General features: G+C 41.0%; 1 protein-coding gene across 1 annotated transcript in view; it reads right to left on the bottom strand.

The window, feature by feature from the left end:
• Positions 1–228: 228 nt before the first annotated feature.
• Positions 229–14,190, bottom strand: part of LOC147245076 (E3 ubiquitin-protein ligase rnf213-alpha-like) — a 31,001-nt gene continuing 17,039 nt past the window's right edge. The window contains exons 29-67 of the mRNA XM_086183995.1: positions 13,997–14,121; positions 13,584–13,700; positions 13,380–13,504; positions 13,165–13,287; positions 13,017–13,078; positions 12,738–12,891; positions 12,370–12,511; positions 12,101–12,292; positions 11,838–11,968; positions 11,588–11,745; positions 11,295–11,501; positions 11,017–11,204; positions 10,793–10,904; positions 10,448–10,548; positions 10,184–10,366; positions 9,882–10,048; positions 9,406–9,508; positions 9,205–9,319; positions 8,889–9,096; positions 8,592–8,785; positions 8,359–8,481; positions 8,167–8,277; positions 7,664–7,906; positions 7,500–7,575; positions 7,382–7,416; positions 7,192–7,292; positions 6,947–7,103; positions 6,459–6,633; positions 5,904–5,998; positions 5,553–5,804; positions 4,949–5,081; positions 4,680–4,763; positions 4,418–4,598; positions 3,999–4,200; positions 3,835–3,912; positions 3,564–3,761; positions 3,324–3,413; positions 2,987–3,165; positions 229–2,310 (exon numbers count right to left, since the gene is read on the bottom strand). Coding sequence (XP_086040121.1) covers positions 2,154–2,310; positions 2,987–3,165; positions 3,324–3,413; positions 3,564–3,761; positions 3,835–3,912; positions 3,999–4,200; positions 4,418–4,598; positions 4,680–4,763; positions 4,949–5,081; positions 5,553–5,804; positions 5,904–5,998; positions 6,459–6,633; positions 6,947–7,103; positions 7,192–7,292; positions 7,382–7,416; positions 7,500–7,575; positions 7,664–7,906; positions 8,167–8,277; positions 8,359–8,481; positions 8,592–8,785; positions 8,889–9,096; positions 9,205–9,319; positions 9,406–9,508; positions 9,882–10,048; positions 10,184–10,366; positions 10,448–10,548; positions 10,793–10,904; positions 11,017–11,204; positions 11,295–11,501; positions 11,588–11,745; positions 11,838–11,968; positions 12,101–12,292; positions 12,370–12,511; positions 12,738–12,891; positions 13,017–13,078; positions 13,165–13,287; positions 13,380–13,504; positions 13,584–13,700; positions 13,997–14,121 — 5,577 coding nt within the window. The 3' untranslated portion in view covers positions 229–2,153. The remainder of the gene's footprint in view (positions 2,311–2,986; positions 3,166–3,323; positions 3,414–3,563; positions 3,762–3,834; positions 3,913–3,998; positions 4,201–4,417; positions 4,599–4,679; positions 4,764–4,948; positions 5,082–5,552; positions 5,805–5,903; positions 5,999–6,458; positions 6,634–6,946; positions 7,104–7,191; positions 7,293–7,381; positions 7,417–7,499; positions 7,576–7,663; positions 7,907–8,166; positions 8,278–8,358; positions 8,482–8,591; positions 8,786–8,888; positions 9,097–9,204; positions 9,320–9,405; positions 9,509–9,881; positions 10,049–10,183; positions 10,367–10,447; positions 10,549–10,792; positions 10,905–11,016; positions 11,205–11,294; positions 11,502–11,587; positions 11,746–11,837; positions 11,969–12,100; positions 12,293–12,369; positions 12,512–12,737; positions 12,892–13,016; positions 13,079–13,164; positions 13,288–13,379; positions 13,505–13,583; positions 13,701–13,996; positions 14,122–14,190) is intronic.

The following is a 14,190-nucleotide window of genomic DNA, read 5'->3' as shown; positions in this document are numbered from 1 at the left end:
GGTTCTCTGCTGCTCCAACACACCTGATTTAAAGCTCTTGTGTAATTAGACATTCATGCGAATCAGGTGTGTCAGAGCGAGGCACCGTCTGTAACATGTAGGACAGGAGGAAAGCAGGGACCGTTGGCTGTGGTATAATCGCCGTACACTCCAGCCAGGTGAGCCACGCGATCGCTGACGTCACCTTTAAAAAGCTCCTCAATAAACAACACCAAAACAATCAATTTCAAACAAAGCACGTCTTAAACTGTAGGGCTTCTAAGAAAACTGATATTTGTATTTTACTCATATCTATTTCATTATACAGACCAGATATTTTATTTTCAGTCTTTAAAACCAATGTTTGTTTTGTCCAATTGGTTGGAAAGTTTTAAAAATCTATTTTCAAGTAATTCCAGCTGAACTATGGATTTTTATTTATTTACAAAGACTATCAAAATGTTTGCCTCTTCCTTCCTTTTTATTTTTTTCCCTATTTAATGTTACTACTTTTTGACTTGAAGAAACAAAACTGGCATAAAAACAAAACAAAACACAGTGACAGTCTTATCTAACATAATACAGTCGTTGGACACCAAATTGTTTTAGTTTCCTACAGCTTTATTCATCTTTTGCCCTTAACATGTGTGACCCGATACTGTCTGTAATCCTTGATGCAAAGTAATTTTGCCCTCAATTCCACTTCATTGAAAGAACAAATACAAATCAAAACAACCAGGATGGGGAAAAGAATTTGCCTCCTTTGTTTCCATCTCTTTGTAACACTGGCAGGGTGCATTTGAAGCCTACAGAAGTGGAAGTGATTGAAACTGCTCAGTGAAGCCTGCTCGCAAATTACGCCTCATGACCCACTTGTGGATTTAGAAACGGTGCATCCACAAACAGGGTTGCATAATGAGGATGCGCTCGAGATCCATCATGAGCGACAGATTCCAGCGGGGTCTTTTCTTTCTGACTGCAGACTCCTGGAATGAGGTTTACTCTTATGGACGCATGCGTCAGTCAGTCACAGAGTTTAGGAGCCGTCCCGCTGCTGTCTAGTCCTTATCGTTTCCATCAGCCTGAGCAGAAACACGCCGAGCTCCCACCATCACAGGGTCAAAAAAAGTCACATAACCTAAGGCGGGCAGCCATTTCCTGAGTATTACACCATGCAAAGCCTCAGATTCCCCATGAAGATGCAGCGGCGTCAAACATTTGTCTGTTTGCACCTGAAAGTCTGCACATTGGTGTGTTTCAGGCTTGATTTGGGAGGCACCTGTTTGAATATCTTCCAGGAATGTGCAGCTCAAACGACCGCTTTTCTAAGAGAAGCTGGAAAACATTTAGAAGACCTAAAAATAGACAAATATTGCCATGTTCACTTAAAATGTGGACAAATGAAAAGACGGAGTTTGACAGCAGCACCACATGGCCAACTGACGCATTAGTACGGTGTGAATTTACTGTTGCATTTCCAACATTGGACTTGTATGAATTCTAATTAAATAATTAATCATTTAACGCATTAACACAAACAAATGAGCAAGCAGATTCTTTATGTGTAGCAGAATGGCGTTAAACACAAACGTATATAACAAGGCACGACAGAAAATATATTCTGTAAACAACCAACAAATGTGAAAGTAAAATAAATGGCTTAAGTAATAAACATTTGTACATTAAGACAGTGAATTTTTAAAATGGAGATCTAACTTTCACTTGATTACTTACTTGAAAACTGGTAACTATTAAGTGGTGTCTTTCATCAGAATAAGATAACTTTTTCAGGAAATGATTTCAGTCAGTTTGATTTGAACTTCACCCAGAGAAATGCAGCATTTTGTACCTGAGCAGATTTCTTTTCACAAATTCACATTATAAATAAAGTGCAGGCAAAAAACAAAAAACAAAAAAACGCTTTTAAGAAAATAGACAGTACAACACAAGGAGAGGAAATCTTCCAGAAAACCTCTTCAGAATTCACATCATACACACAGGTCAGATGTAAATATGAACTCCTTTGGCATTGTCAACATAGCACAATATCTGCACTCTCAAAATGTCTTCTGCATAACTGTTTGTCATATAGAGCTCCTACCACATATCACTTCAATATTTCTGATTACATTGGTAAACATCAGGAAAAATGATAGGCCTCCTTCATTCCATTCTCATTGTCTATGGCTGCGCTCCTGCCTGATGCTGTTGACAAACTTCCAGGCTTCGACACACTGGGACAGATGGATCTCATCTGGGAAGTGCTCTTCCAAGTCGCCGGGGATGTCCAGGTCCTTAAACTCCATGTAAGACACCAGTGTTTCTTTCAAGCTGTTGAGAGATATATCATGAAAACATTTAAGAGCTGACAAGTGAAATAACACCGTATTTTAAGTATTTGGTTGAAAATATGTGCAGTGGGATATTGCATTGCAGCTGAGAGCTGGAGGTGAATCGCAATTATTCAAACAGAAAGTGCTTCATGGTTTCACAGGGGGAAAAAAAAAATACTCCCTTTGTCACAGAGCCCAACCAAATAAAAGAAGTTAAACAAAATGTCAAAAGCAACCTTTTGTCTGCGGCTTCGCCAAGACATCCAAGTCCCATGTACGGAGAGAGCCAGCTCTCACCAGATTTAACTTCAGGTTTGCTCGCGTGCAACACGCCAAATCCCGCCTAGGTGGCTCAAGGTGGGAATGGAACAACATCCACTTTGTTTCCATTAGGAGTAAAAACACTGCACGCAACATGTCTGGTGTAATTTCCCCTTGTCCCAACTTCATATTTCAAAGAATTTCTTTTAGCCTGTTTTATTCAAGAGCGTCTAGCCTGATTAGAAAAAAAGCCTACAAATTTACATATTTACTTCTCCACAGTTTCACCACACAAAGTGCAAATATTTTCTGAACCCACAGGACCTGAGAACTACTTTGGACATTTTTGACAATTTTAAGATGTTACAGTTCTCGCTCAGTGTGAAGTTAATATGCTCAGTAAACTCTTGTACCTCCATTCTGGCTTGTAGGTATCAGGTGCATCCGACTTTTTCAGCACCAGCACCAGGAACTCGTGCGTTTCCAGCAGGAAAGTATCAGCGCCGCTCTTAGAGAGGAAACCAGTCAGCAGTCGTTGTTCGTCCTCACCCAGGGCCTGTTTGTACAGCTCTGAGACGCCTACGAATGGATCCTGAGGAACACGCAGACATTCAGCTACACAGTAATACTGCACTTTGAAATTGCTTTGAAAGAAAACTGTCAGTTAAGTTGTCATAACTGCCAGCTTCTGTAATACTACGACTGCTGCTTCTGATTTTCTATATATTGGGTACTTGTGCAGTGCTTTACCCTCTTAAGCCGCAGCATGTTTTCTGATTTGAGTGAGGCCAGCATCTGCCACAGTGCCACGCAATGCTTTAAGCAGCACGTGCTCAAGGCCTGTGGGTTAAAACGGAGAAAACATCCAGTTTCATTGCACATTCATGAACACACACTAAATAAGATCTTGTTTGTGTAACGCCATCACTCAGCCACCACCTTCCAGACTGTAGAAAACATGCGGAGGATAAAATAACCAGACAGACTGACCTTGAGGATATGTGGAGCCATCTGGTTTCCCATCTGCAGCACCTCCTCCAGGTAGCTGGACAGCTGCTTGTGAGGGTCTCCCCCAGTCATGGCAAGGAAACCGAGGGCCACTTCCAATATGGATAAGGCCTCACACACCTCGCTGTAGGAGTTTAGTTCCCCAGCCACAGCCAACATGGAGAGAGTCTGAAAAGGCTCCTGATGGCATACAACCAACCATGAAGAGATACATTTTGATTCACTCAACACGACAGATGAACGAGTGACTTACTTGTTTGACCTTGGATTTGACATCCCTCAGGATAATCTCATAGTTGCGGTCCTGTCTGTTCACTAGAGTTGGAATACCCTGTTGTGAAGGGACAGACTTATGAGGAATATTTTTCACTCCGACTAGACCATCTGTACTTTGGTAGAGCTTTTTAATGTTCTCACATTCAGAGTGATGAGAGGTTTGCCCAGTAGGAAGCGAGAGAGAATCTGCTTCTGGATCTTGGGTAAATCATACTCATGAATGGTCTCCTGGCCTTTTTCAATGCTGTACTGGGTGTTGGCCAGAACCAGGGGCATCAGGTCCTTCTCAAGCTCATACCGAATCACATGCAAGTCTGAGAGATCTGCAGGGCTAACTTTGTAGCTGGAAGAGAGATAAACAGTTTGATGATAAAATCCCTGTTTCATACGAGCTCTATACGTGTAACACGATCTATTCCATCACTTCTTTTACTGAGATGTGGAGAGTATTTTTTTCTAAACTGGACAGAAGCTTGAAATACATGTGGAGCAGACATTCACAGGCTGAGCTCCCAGCTGAACATGTGCAAGTGACAAATATGTGACATGAGCGCCCCCACCTGGTCTCCTCTGCGGTGTATTTATCCACACAGTAAACCAGGTCATTATGTAGGGCAATGAGGTAGCTGACAAGGGCTGTGGAGCACAGGCCGGGGCCTTGTCGTCGAGGTAACAGCACCTTTAGGTCACTGTTGAGGTCCAGATCCGTCTGGCAGAGCTCAGAGGGGATCTTTATCTCCCCTGAATAAGAATGTTTAAGTAGAGGTCAGACAACAGACTTGTATCTGTGCAAGCTAGTGTTGATGCACAGTTTGGGTTTACCATTTGTGGCCAAAGACACCCTGAGCTGATTCCAACTTTCCAGGAAGATTTTGATGTGTCTCTCATACCAGGCTCTCAGAGCAGCTACACAAATGAGAAAACAAAACATTAGATCTAAAATCTGATCAAAATGGGAATCAACCGGGTTAAAACATTTGTTTAACCTGAATTTTGACATTTCTGAAAATGTGGTTATTAAGAGTTCTGTGGAATTTTGTGTTTCTTGTGTAAGTGCGTCAAACATGTGAAACTGGAGTTAGTTCCTCTACCTGCTTTCTGACTGTGGAGGAATTCAGCAATGGTGCCACAAGCAAACTCAGTGATGTTTTGAAACTTCTTGACCAGATCCTTCTGGAGTGTGAGGATATCAGGAAGGTGCCTCACCAGCCGGAGCTCTGCCTCCTGACACAAATATGAAGCATCCGTCACAAATGAACAGGTCTTTGTAACTGAGACAAAGCTGCAAAATATGAAAAAGTCCCAACCGTTTAAATGATGAATGAAAGGCTAGTTTCTAAAACATGATGACAAGTGACGGGGGATTTTTTTCTACATTCACTCGGATCTCCCATATTTAATCAATTCCATTTGTGGTTATGAAGGTTAAATTTCAGTTTACATCAACCTGTTAATTATCAAAGAGGTACTTTCAACATGTGTTGAAAATTTGTGTCAGTTGAGGTATTGTCTGAATTTGACATTAACTCTTCGATATTCAAGAGTTTTAAAAACTCAAACTCATTAGTTTAGAACTATATCTGAACATTTTAAATGTTGCTGTCTGTGGACAAATAAAGGCAGGACAAAAACGGATTAAAAATTATTTATTTTTTGTCCCTCGTGATCGTTGGCTATTTGGCCAGTGTTTCTTACCTTGTGCAGAAACCTCCACAGCACAGGAAGTGTGTCTTTGCCATCGTTCTGTTCAACGATGTGGGTGAGGCTCAGCAGACAAACTTTCTGCCTGCAGCTCCACACAGCAGAACTATGGAGCAGAGAATTTTTGGGAAGAGCGGTCAGGAACAAAGCTGGATTGCCGAACACAAGCTTCATGATGGGATTGGCAGAGATGCGGGAGTCGGCCCTGATGAAGGTGTTCACTTTCTTTAACTGTTGATCCAAGTGCTGTATGGAAACACATGAAACAAGACGGAAATATGACAAACAGAAATGTAGTACAGTACATCCAGGCAGCAGTTGATCCTACAGTATTTGTCTCTCTACCTTCAGCTGCGGACTGATGATGGAGTTGCTTATTTCGAGCTCCCATTCATTCCTAGCTCCTTTGGTGGACAGTACATTGTCATAAGCAACAGGCCCTAAAAGGAAAAGAAACATGTTTAACTGTGGGACTCGAGGAAATCCTGTCAGTAGCAGCTTTGGGTAGAAAATGTCATCTCACATTGCCAAAAACAAGTTTCACACGTACTGTGATCTAATGCTGTCTGATTTTCCACTTCTTAGACCATTAAGACTGTTAAGAATATTATTAGCAATTCAAACTACATTTCCTTAATTTTGGAGATGAGAAATTAACCCACAATACAAAATTGTGCTTTTGTAACATCCTCAACTACAAACTGATTGCAGAATGACACCATAGAAATTCTGGCCACTAGAGGCCACCTCTTTTACAGTCAACGTTCTCCACTCCCTTTAGAAAAGCAATCAGAGGTGCAAAATAGCTGCAACACATGGATTGATATCTCTACTACTCTTCATGTCTCTCCAATTATTCAAACATTCTACAATAGTTTTAAAGTCTAAGTTTCTTCTTACATTTTTGGGGCTGGTGAGGGTCCATGAGCCTGCTGATGAGCAAGTGAACAGAGCTGATTGTGTCATCTGTCCCTTTGCCCAAGAATCTGATAAGATGTTGCATGTCTTTTTGCAGGTGAGCAAATAGAAATGCACCGGGATCAAGGACAGGGGGCTTGATGATGGTAGCGATTGGCTGGAAACACAAATACAAGTAACTGATGGAACGCTGCCGCTTTCATGGAAACACCGGGATAACAACTGTGCATATTTGTTACTAAATACGACAAATCTAGATGTACACAAATACATCGTGCAGGTAAATTATTTGTATTAGAAGTGTAGTTATAATTGACTGGTGACCCGTCCAGGGTGTTCCCCGCCTCTCGCCTGAAGGCAGCCGGGATAGGCTCCAGCCCCCCCGCAACCCTTAACAGGATAAGCGGTAGAAAATGGATGGATGGATGGAAGGATGGGTGTAATTATAATTAAGTGGAAGTGAAACAAACCTGTGGGTGGCTCCAGGCACCAAGAAGCATGGCCATGTGGGTAAGCATGCGCATGACTGTGAAGGGAACAGGCGAAAAGCTCTTTGTGTCCAGCATGTCTGGATTGTCTCTACGACTGGGGTCACCTAGGACGTGACCAGACTGAGTGCGGTCACCCCTGACAAGACAATAAATGTACGAGATAAACTCATAAGCCGTATCAATATAATACTACTTTCTGTGTTTTTCTTTTAAGTGCCACTTACTGCATCTGGACAGCTTGAAATCCATGCACAGCGATGTGGTTTGCTCCTCCAATCACAGCACCACAGTCCAAGCAATGACCGGTTTGCATTGGCTGGCCACACTAGTGTGAGCCAACAAGAGTAATTCAGTGAATGAAAAACATACTAAATAGTTTTGATACTCATTTTGATTCAACTGAGTATGACATACCTCTCCAATGGTGCATGGGTGACCCCTCGGACAGGCTGTGGTAAGAGTCATTTGGAAATCAATTTCACAAGACTGGCTAGAATATTAAAGAATCAAATTGCTCTTTTCAGTTACTTACAGTACCACTGAACTGGTCCCATTGCTTGTTGAGCCACTGCCATCATGTCCTCCGGCATGGTAGGCAAGAAGGCAGCCTAATATGACCAGATGAATGCACTGTTTAGCCTTCAATGATGAGGGGTCCTAGCTGCCTACACCAAAAGCAACTGAAAATGTACATACTTGCATGGTGGCAGGTGACACCGCCAGCTGCTGTAGGGGAGCAACAATCCCCTGGTTTGCACAGAGCAAGATGGCACCAAGGTGAACTGTCAACTCAACCAACATATACTGGCTCCCAGACATTCTACGATGAATCGACATTGGCCCAAGTTCATTGGTCACAAGAGCCCGGGCATAGGCCTTCACCGCTGGGGTGGCAAGTACATTGGAGGTTTGGATGTGGTTCAGAAGATCTTGCAATTGCTGTAGAACCAAAAGAGAAAGGACACAAAGGATTTTTAGGATATAGTTAAAATCTTGTGCTTGTTGGGAGTGCATTTTCACTCAAAACACAGTTAGACTGGGAAAAGCAGAAGAAAAAAGTTTCTGTGAGTTTAATGAAAAGGCAGGGATTGCACATTCAATCTATGTCTGTACAACGTACAATAAGTGGCTAAAAATGATTTTAAAAGTTCCAAAAACAATATGAGAGCTGCCCATAATGCCCTAATGTAGTGACCTACCTCAGGCTTGGGATGGAAGCTTTCGTTGGACTCTTTGTAGAGAATTGTGACCTCTCTGAACAGAGCCAAGAGGAGCAAAACTATTTTCCATTGTGGTGAGCATTTGCACTCCTATGAAGCAAAACAAAAACATGACCAATGAAGAAACAAAAAAGGATTACTGTGTTCTGTGTGAAAAAAAAAAAAAATTACCTCACAAATCTTGTCCAGTCCCTCCAATTTGCCATCCATAAATCCCTTGGCAAAAGCATTTCTGATGGTCTTGTACTCTTCCCCGCACACAAGATATTGGTCAATTGGGGTGGCCTCCTCACTCTGGGGTGAAATTAAAACATCATCACATTACTGCTACCATTTATCATATTCATTTACTGACATTATTCTGAAAAAGAAATGCTGATAAATCTCAGAGTAGAAGACTAAACCTTTTGCAGAACTTCTTCGGGGAAGAGCCAGTGCATTTGATCCATTTTGATGATTTTCTGGACCAACTCAACTCCATATTGGCTGCATATCTTACGAATCAAGTAGACACGATACCAGTTGTTCCCACTACGCTTGCACAACTTCTCCACACTAAGCAGGAAGGCTTTGTTTCCATTTTGACCACCACCCTTAGCTTTTAGCATAAAAGTGCAAAATAAAAAAAGAATAGCATTAGGGTTAAAAGCACATACAGTTACAAATTAAAACTAAAACTGTATTTTATCTTAATTACACACCTTTTTTTCTAAGGTTTCCCACAGTGAGGGTAGCTGCCATATCCAGGTCCATACGCACTCTGGCCATCTGCTGAAGATACTCCACAGTGGTAGCTTTGGTAGACTGATCATGTGACTGCAGGTACTCATCCAGGAACGCACTTTCATCCTGTAGACATGCCTGCTGATCTGCAGACGATCGAAACTGCAACCTCTCAAACATGGAATCCTAGAGGCCAGAAAAGGGCACAAAAAAAGGTATTTCTGATGAGCATAAATACATTCAATATAATGTTAATAATCAATGATTAACAGGGAGGTTTAATTTCATTTGTACCTCAAGGCAATTCAGGTACAAGGAGTAGAGCTCTGTTTTGTCCGTTTCCTCCAAGATCTTGCTGTTCTCGACTGTTGTCAGATGCTGCTGAAGGTAATGTTTTACTTCATCGAAGCTTTAAATAAAAATGAAAGAAAAATTAAAGCAAAATGCAAAAAAAGAAGAGTAGAAGAGTGTGAAGTAGGTTTTGTAACACCTCACCTGTACTTCAGCAGGAGTTTGAGCACAACTGACCGAACCACCGGATTGTTATCCACAGAGTCGTCAAACGGAGAAAGCTCCTTCGTCCGAATTGTTCGTTGACCTGGAAAATAATGATTATATATATATATATATATATATATATATATATATATATATATATATATAGATAGATATAGATATAGATATAGATATAGATATAGAGGTATATATAGATATAGGTATATATAGATATATAGACAGATATAGGTTTATATAGATATATAGATATATAGATATAGATAGTTTACTTTTTCAGAAAATGTCAGCATTTTGCTGACATTTCAGTCTGCTGTAAAATTAGCATTCATTTACAATTGTAACTTCAAGAATGATTGATCATTTGTGTTTTACCGATCCGTGTTTTATTTCCTGTTAGAAAAATGCAACTGAGACTCACTCTAGCTGAGCACAAGTGACTGAGTGTCCCACTCTACCTCTGAGAATAGACACAGTCTCGGCCTCAACCATGAGAAAGGACAACAAGTGGAGAATGACAGCCGCACAAGGGGGAGCGTTGTCCTTGAAGCACACTGTAGAAACTAAGTCTATGAAGAAAGCGTTGCACCGTTTCCTGAACTGAGCGTGCTTGTTGAGTCGCATCCTGCACATCAAATAGGAAAACAATGGTTAAACAGAGTTATACTTAAATATGGGTCATCTGCGACATGATTCCACTGATGATTAACCATATAAAAAAAACAGCCATTTTTATGTGAATCAATACATAGTTACCCACCTTATGTCCTCAGAGGGAACAATTCGGAAGTCGTCACTAACCGGTTGCACGCACAGGGGACAGTACATATTACCAGGGACCAACCACCCTTTGATACAGCTCATACAGTAGATGTGATCACATGGCAGGGAGAGTGGATCTTGAGGGTGCCCCGTACACATGGGGCACAGGGTTAAACCAAACCTGGATAAAACATAAAAAACAGGTCAAGGCCCAGAGTGAAAGTGAAAGCTAAGAAAAATTCTGACTAAACTGAAACTGTACCTGAACATGTGTTGAATGGCTCCACCTTTGCAGGCTTTGAGTAAACTGATCACTGCCTCAAATGGCTGCTGAGTTTTGAGGTCGGAACTGTCTACTAGTATCTTGATGAGAGAAGGGGAAATGCATGTAATATTAGATATTGTGGATGCAAATTAATTCAATCTATCAAGTAGAACAATTGCATCATGTTTCTATGCCTCTGCCAATAATGGCAAGAAATGAGGGAAATTGATGTTTTGACATTTTGAAAATAAATTGAGACATTTGAGTGAAATTTTGGTGAGATATCTTTTTCAGAGGCAAACTGTCCTTATGTGGAGGTACAAATAAAAAACCCAGACAAACCTGGCCAAGTTGTCGAGCATGCTGTAAAACTAAAGGAGTCAGCTCCCTCTCCACATCATCGAACATGTGCTCCACAAATAAAGAGAGAGAAAATATGCGATTCCATCCAGTTCTAAGAAAAGATAGAAAAATAGAAAGGGATTTACAGTAAAACCAGTTAGAAAACTTCAGCATAAACAATGACCTCACTCAACTCTCCTCATTTTTTATGTAGCTGCACTTACTGAACTATATGGACGATCCGCTTGCTCCGCTCTTGATATTTTCTTACGTTGTCCTCTGAGCAGATCAATTCAATGGGCACTTGAAGTTTTTTGACCTGTCTGAGCCAGGCTTGTCTCTGGGCATCTGTGTCCAGAACTGTGGGCTCCAAGGACTCCACGCAAGCAAGAGCAGCATACAAATCCAGAACCTCAAATACAGAACACAACATAATATTATGCTTGTTTTTTTTATTCAGAAACCCCCAAAGTGGGCAAAATGCATAACTTTTGAAGCTTACAAGTTCCATTCCATCTCTGGAATGATGACTCATCAAGAGGTTCTGAGCCACCCGGGGCTCAATGCAAATCATTCTTGAGAGGTTCTGCAGTCGGTTTTTGAAGTCATGATAAGCGGCATGGACCCATGGAAGACATGTGATTGTGTCCATAGCATTCAGCTGCAGTCGCAGCTCACTGACGCAACTGTTCAAAGCATTACATAGAACCTAGAAACACAAACAATGTAATTAGCATTTACATGAACACAAAAATGAAACAAGCATTAAGATCCTTAAGTATTGCAGAAAACCACCTCCAGATCTTCCTGACATGTCACATTCATTGTCATGGAGACAAAATCCTGAAGGTAGTGATGGAAAAATTCTTCCTGAATCTCTGGGTCTGCTTTTGCAATGTATCGCCCCAATGGTGTCTTCCAATAGAACTCGTCAAATTCTCTTTGAGTGTGACCTGACAAATACAACGTAATGTAACATCAAGAGAGAACAACATCGCAACCCTGATATGTTTATTCTGAACAAAGCCGAGTGTTTAACCATTACTTTCTTGTTGACGTGCATGAACCCACAGTTCCTCCAGGTAGTCCTTGATCCTCCAACTGAAAGGCATGCAGCAGCTCATGTTCCTGTCTTGTATAATGTGATTCTGTACAAGAATTGTTCTGGACTCAGGGCTGAAAAAAAGAGAAAGACACCAATACATGGAGCAAAAATTTAAAGCTTAAATATTCAAAATAAAAAAACAAATTGTAGCAATGAGAGATGTGTATCTTTTATAAAAAAAGTATAATATTACCGCTACTTACTTATGGCCAAGCTGTAGGTGTGGGATTTCCAAAAACTTCTCATTGCCAAAGATATCTAACCACAGCCTCTTGATAGATTCACTGCAGTCTCTATCTAGCAAGATATCCAGGTTTTGGTCACGGTCGATGACTGACAGCAGTTGTGCCAAGATGGGAATGACCAAAGCCTGAACACGCTTCCATAAAGTGTGCCTATCATGGACCCAAAAGTACAGACAGCTGTTGAAGGTGCAAACAGAAATTTTGTATTCTGTAGGAATAGCACTTACCGGAATGTACCTCCTTCTTGCAAGGCATCAATGTTAGAGGCCACCTTAATGACCCAGTTGCTTTTAATGGATGTCAAAGCGTTGTTATCATGTATTGCTAGCAATGAGTGAAGACGCCTCTTCACCGTTTGCAGGAATTCATCTGCCAAGAGACAGAAAACATGAGCATTCTCACATAGTTATTCCACCACAGATCCCCGCTCACCAGTGTAACAATGAAATGTCTCAGTTCACAAAATCCACATTGAAAATGTGAAATGCCAAGTTTCTTGAGATCTGGTGAAGCGGTTCTAGTTATGGTGCAGACCCAGTTGGAACCCTGAAACATGTTCTGGTAGATAGCAAGCGAGAAAAATAAGTGTAAGTACCATTTATTGTGTCATCCTGACTGAACAGTGTCAGCAGGCTTTCAACTCTTCGAGTGCTGTGGAGTCCGCTCTCTACCTCATCTCTCAGCATACCGACTGCGCTCTGCACACAACTCCGCAAAAGTGCCGTAGTGTCCAGAATATGGTCCAAACCCTGTAGCAGCAGGACACACTGGTGTCATACACATAATCTTCTTGTTATTTCAAGCTAAAGAAAAAAATATTTCTTTATAGTTCTCCCATAACACTAGGTCTTTTGAATATAGGCTGATTACTCACACTTTCTCCAGACTCTGCTACCTCCTGTTCTTCACCAAAGCTCTTATCATCCACCTCCATCACTGTGCAAAATCATTTTTAAATTTTATACCTGGACAATTTTTTTTATACAAATGAAATTATAACTTGTCGTAGATCAATCATATACCTTCAAGCTCACTCATATTGGTTTCAAACATTTGACTTATAGTCATGTGTTGCAAGGCCTTAATGTCTGATATGATGTCTTTCGACCGTCTCAGGTCATCAATGTGAACTGATCTCCAGGGGCCTGTAAACATTAAAATTTCCACAGATAATTCTTTAAACAGTTTTTTTATGGGGGGGGGGGGGGGTTTATGGTAGCAATTGTAGTAATCTTACCTCCATGAAAACCAACATAGGAAGTGCCTCCTTCCATTCTTGGTAGCCTGGTAACAAAGTAGACAAACACCTTGCTGCCTATGTTGTCCTGAGTTATCTTGTTGATTTCATTTAGGGATGAGTATCTATTAATGAAGAGCAAAGATCAGTATGGCAAAGCAACCCAGTGATGGACAGTAAACAGAAATGTTATATGGGGCTTACTTTGCAGATGCAACGAGATTGGCACTGTGGGTGGCTTCGTCAAAATCACACTGAATGATGAGGATTTTGTTGCAGGGTAAATCATGACCGCTTCTCTTGTCAGCCGTGAAGAAGTTTCTACACAAAGACAGATTAAGAACTTTAGATCACAGGAGTAGAATGATTTCACAATCAGTAACCTTACAATGGGATAACACAGATATCAAAATATAAGATTTGCTTTAATTCTGCAAGTGTGTACTTTGCCAGATACATATTTTCTGATTTACATAAAAGTGGGTACACAACCTTTTTTAGTAAGTACACATATAGTGTACTTCTATTGCTTTATATACCAGTCTTTGTAGCATAACAGCAGCAAGTTTGAGGTTGTTAAATTGTAATGTGATACAGTTCACGTTAAATCAACAAACCTGATTTTCTTCAGGAACGAGTGCTCCGTGTCAAACTGTTGGAGGGAGAGAAGCTCAATATTGCCCTGCAATTGCTCCATTGGTTCCAAGTCTGTTGCCGTCAGAAGTCTTGAGAATGTTGTGACCTGTGGTTTGACAGAACCGTTATGTCCTATACCAATAAGTCCTTTTAATATGTGTCACTGGTATTATAT

The sequence above is a fragment of the Aulostomus chinensis genome, chromosome 18 (assembly GCF_037954235.1).
Source record: "Aulostomus chinensis isolate RoL2024-O1b breed Wild chromosome 18, RoL_Achi_v1.0, whole genome shotgun sequence".
Classification (NCBI taxonomy): domain Eukaryota; kingdom Metazoa; phylum Chordata; class Actinopteri; order Syngnathiformes; family Aulostomidae; genus Aulostomus; species Aulostomus chinensis.
This window is presented reverse-complemented; position numbering and strand designations above follow the sequence as displayed.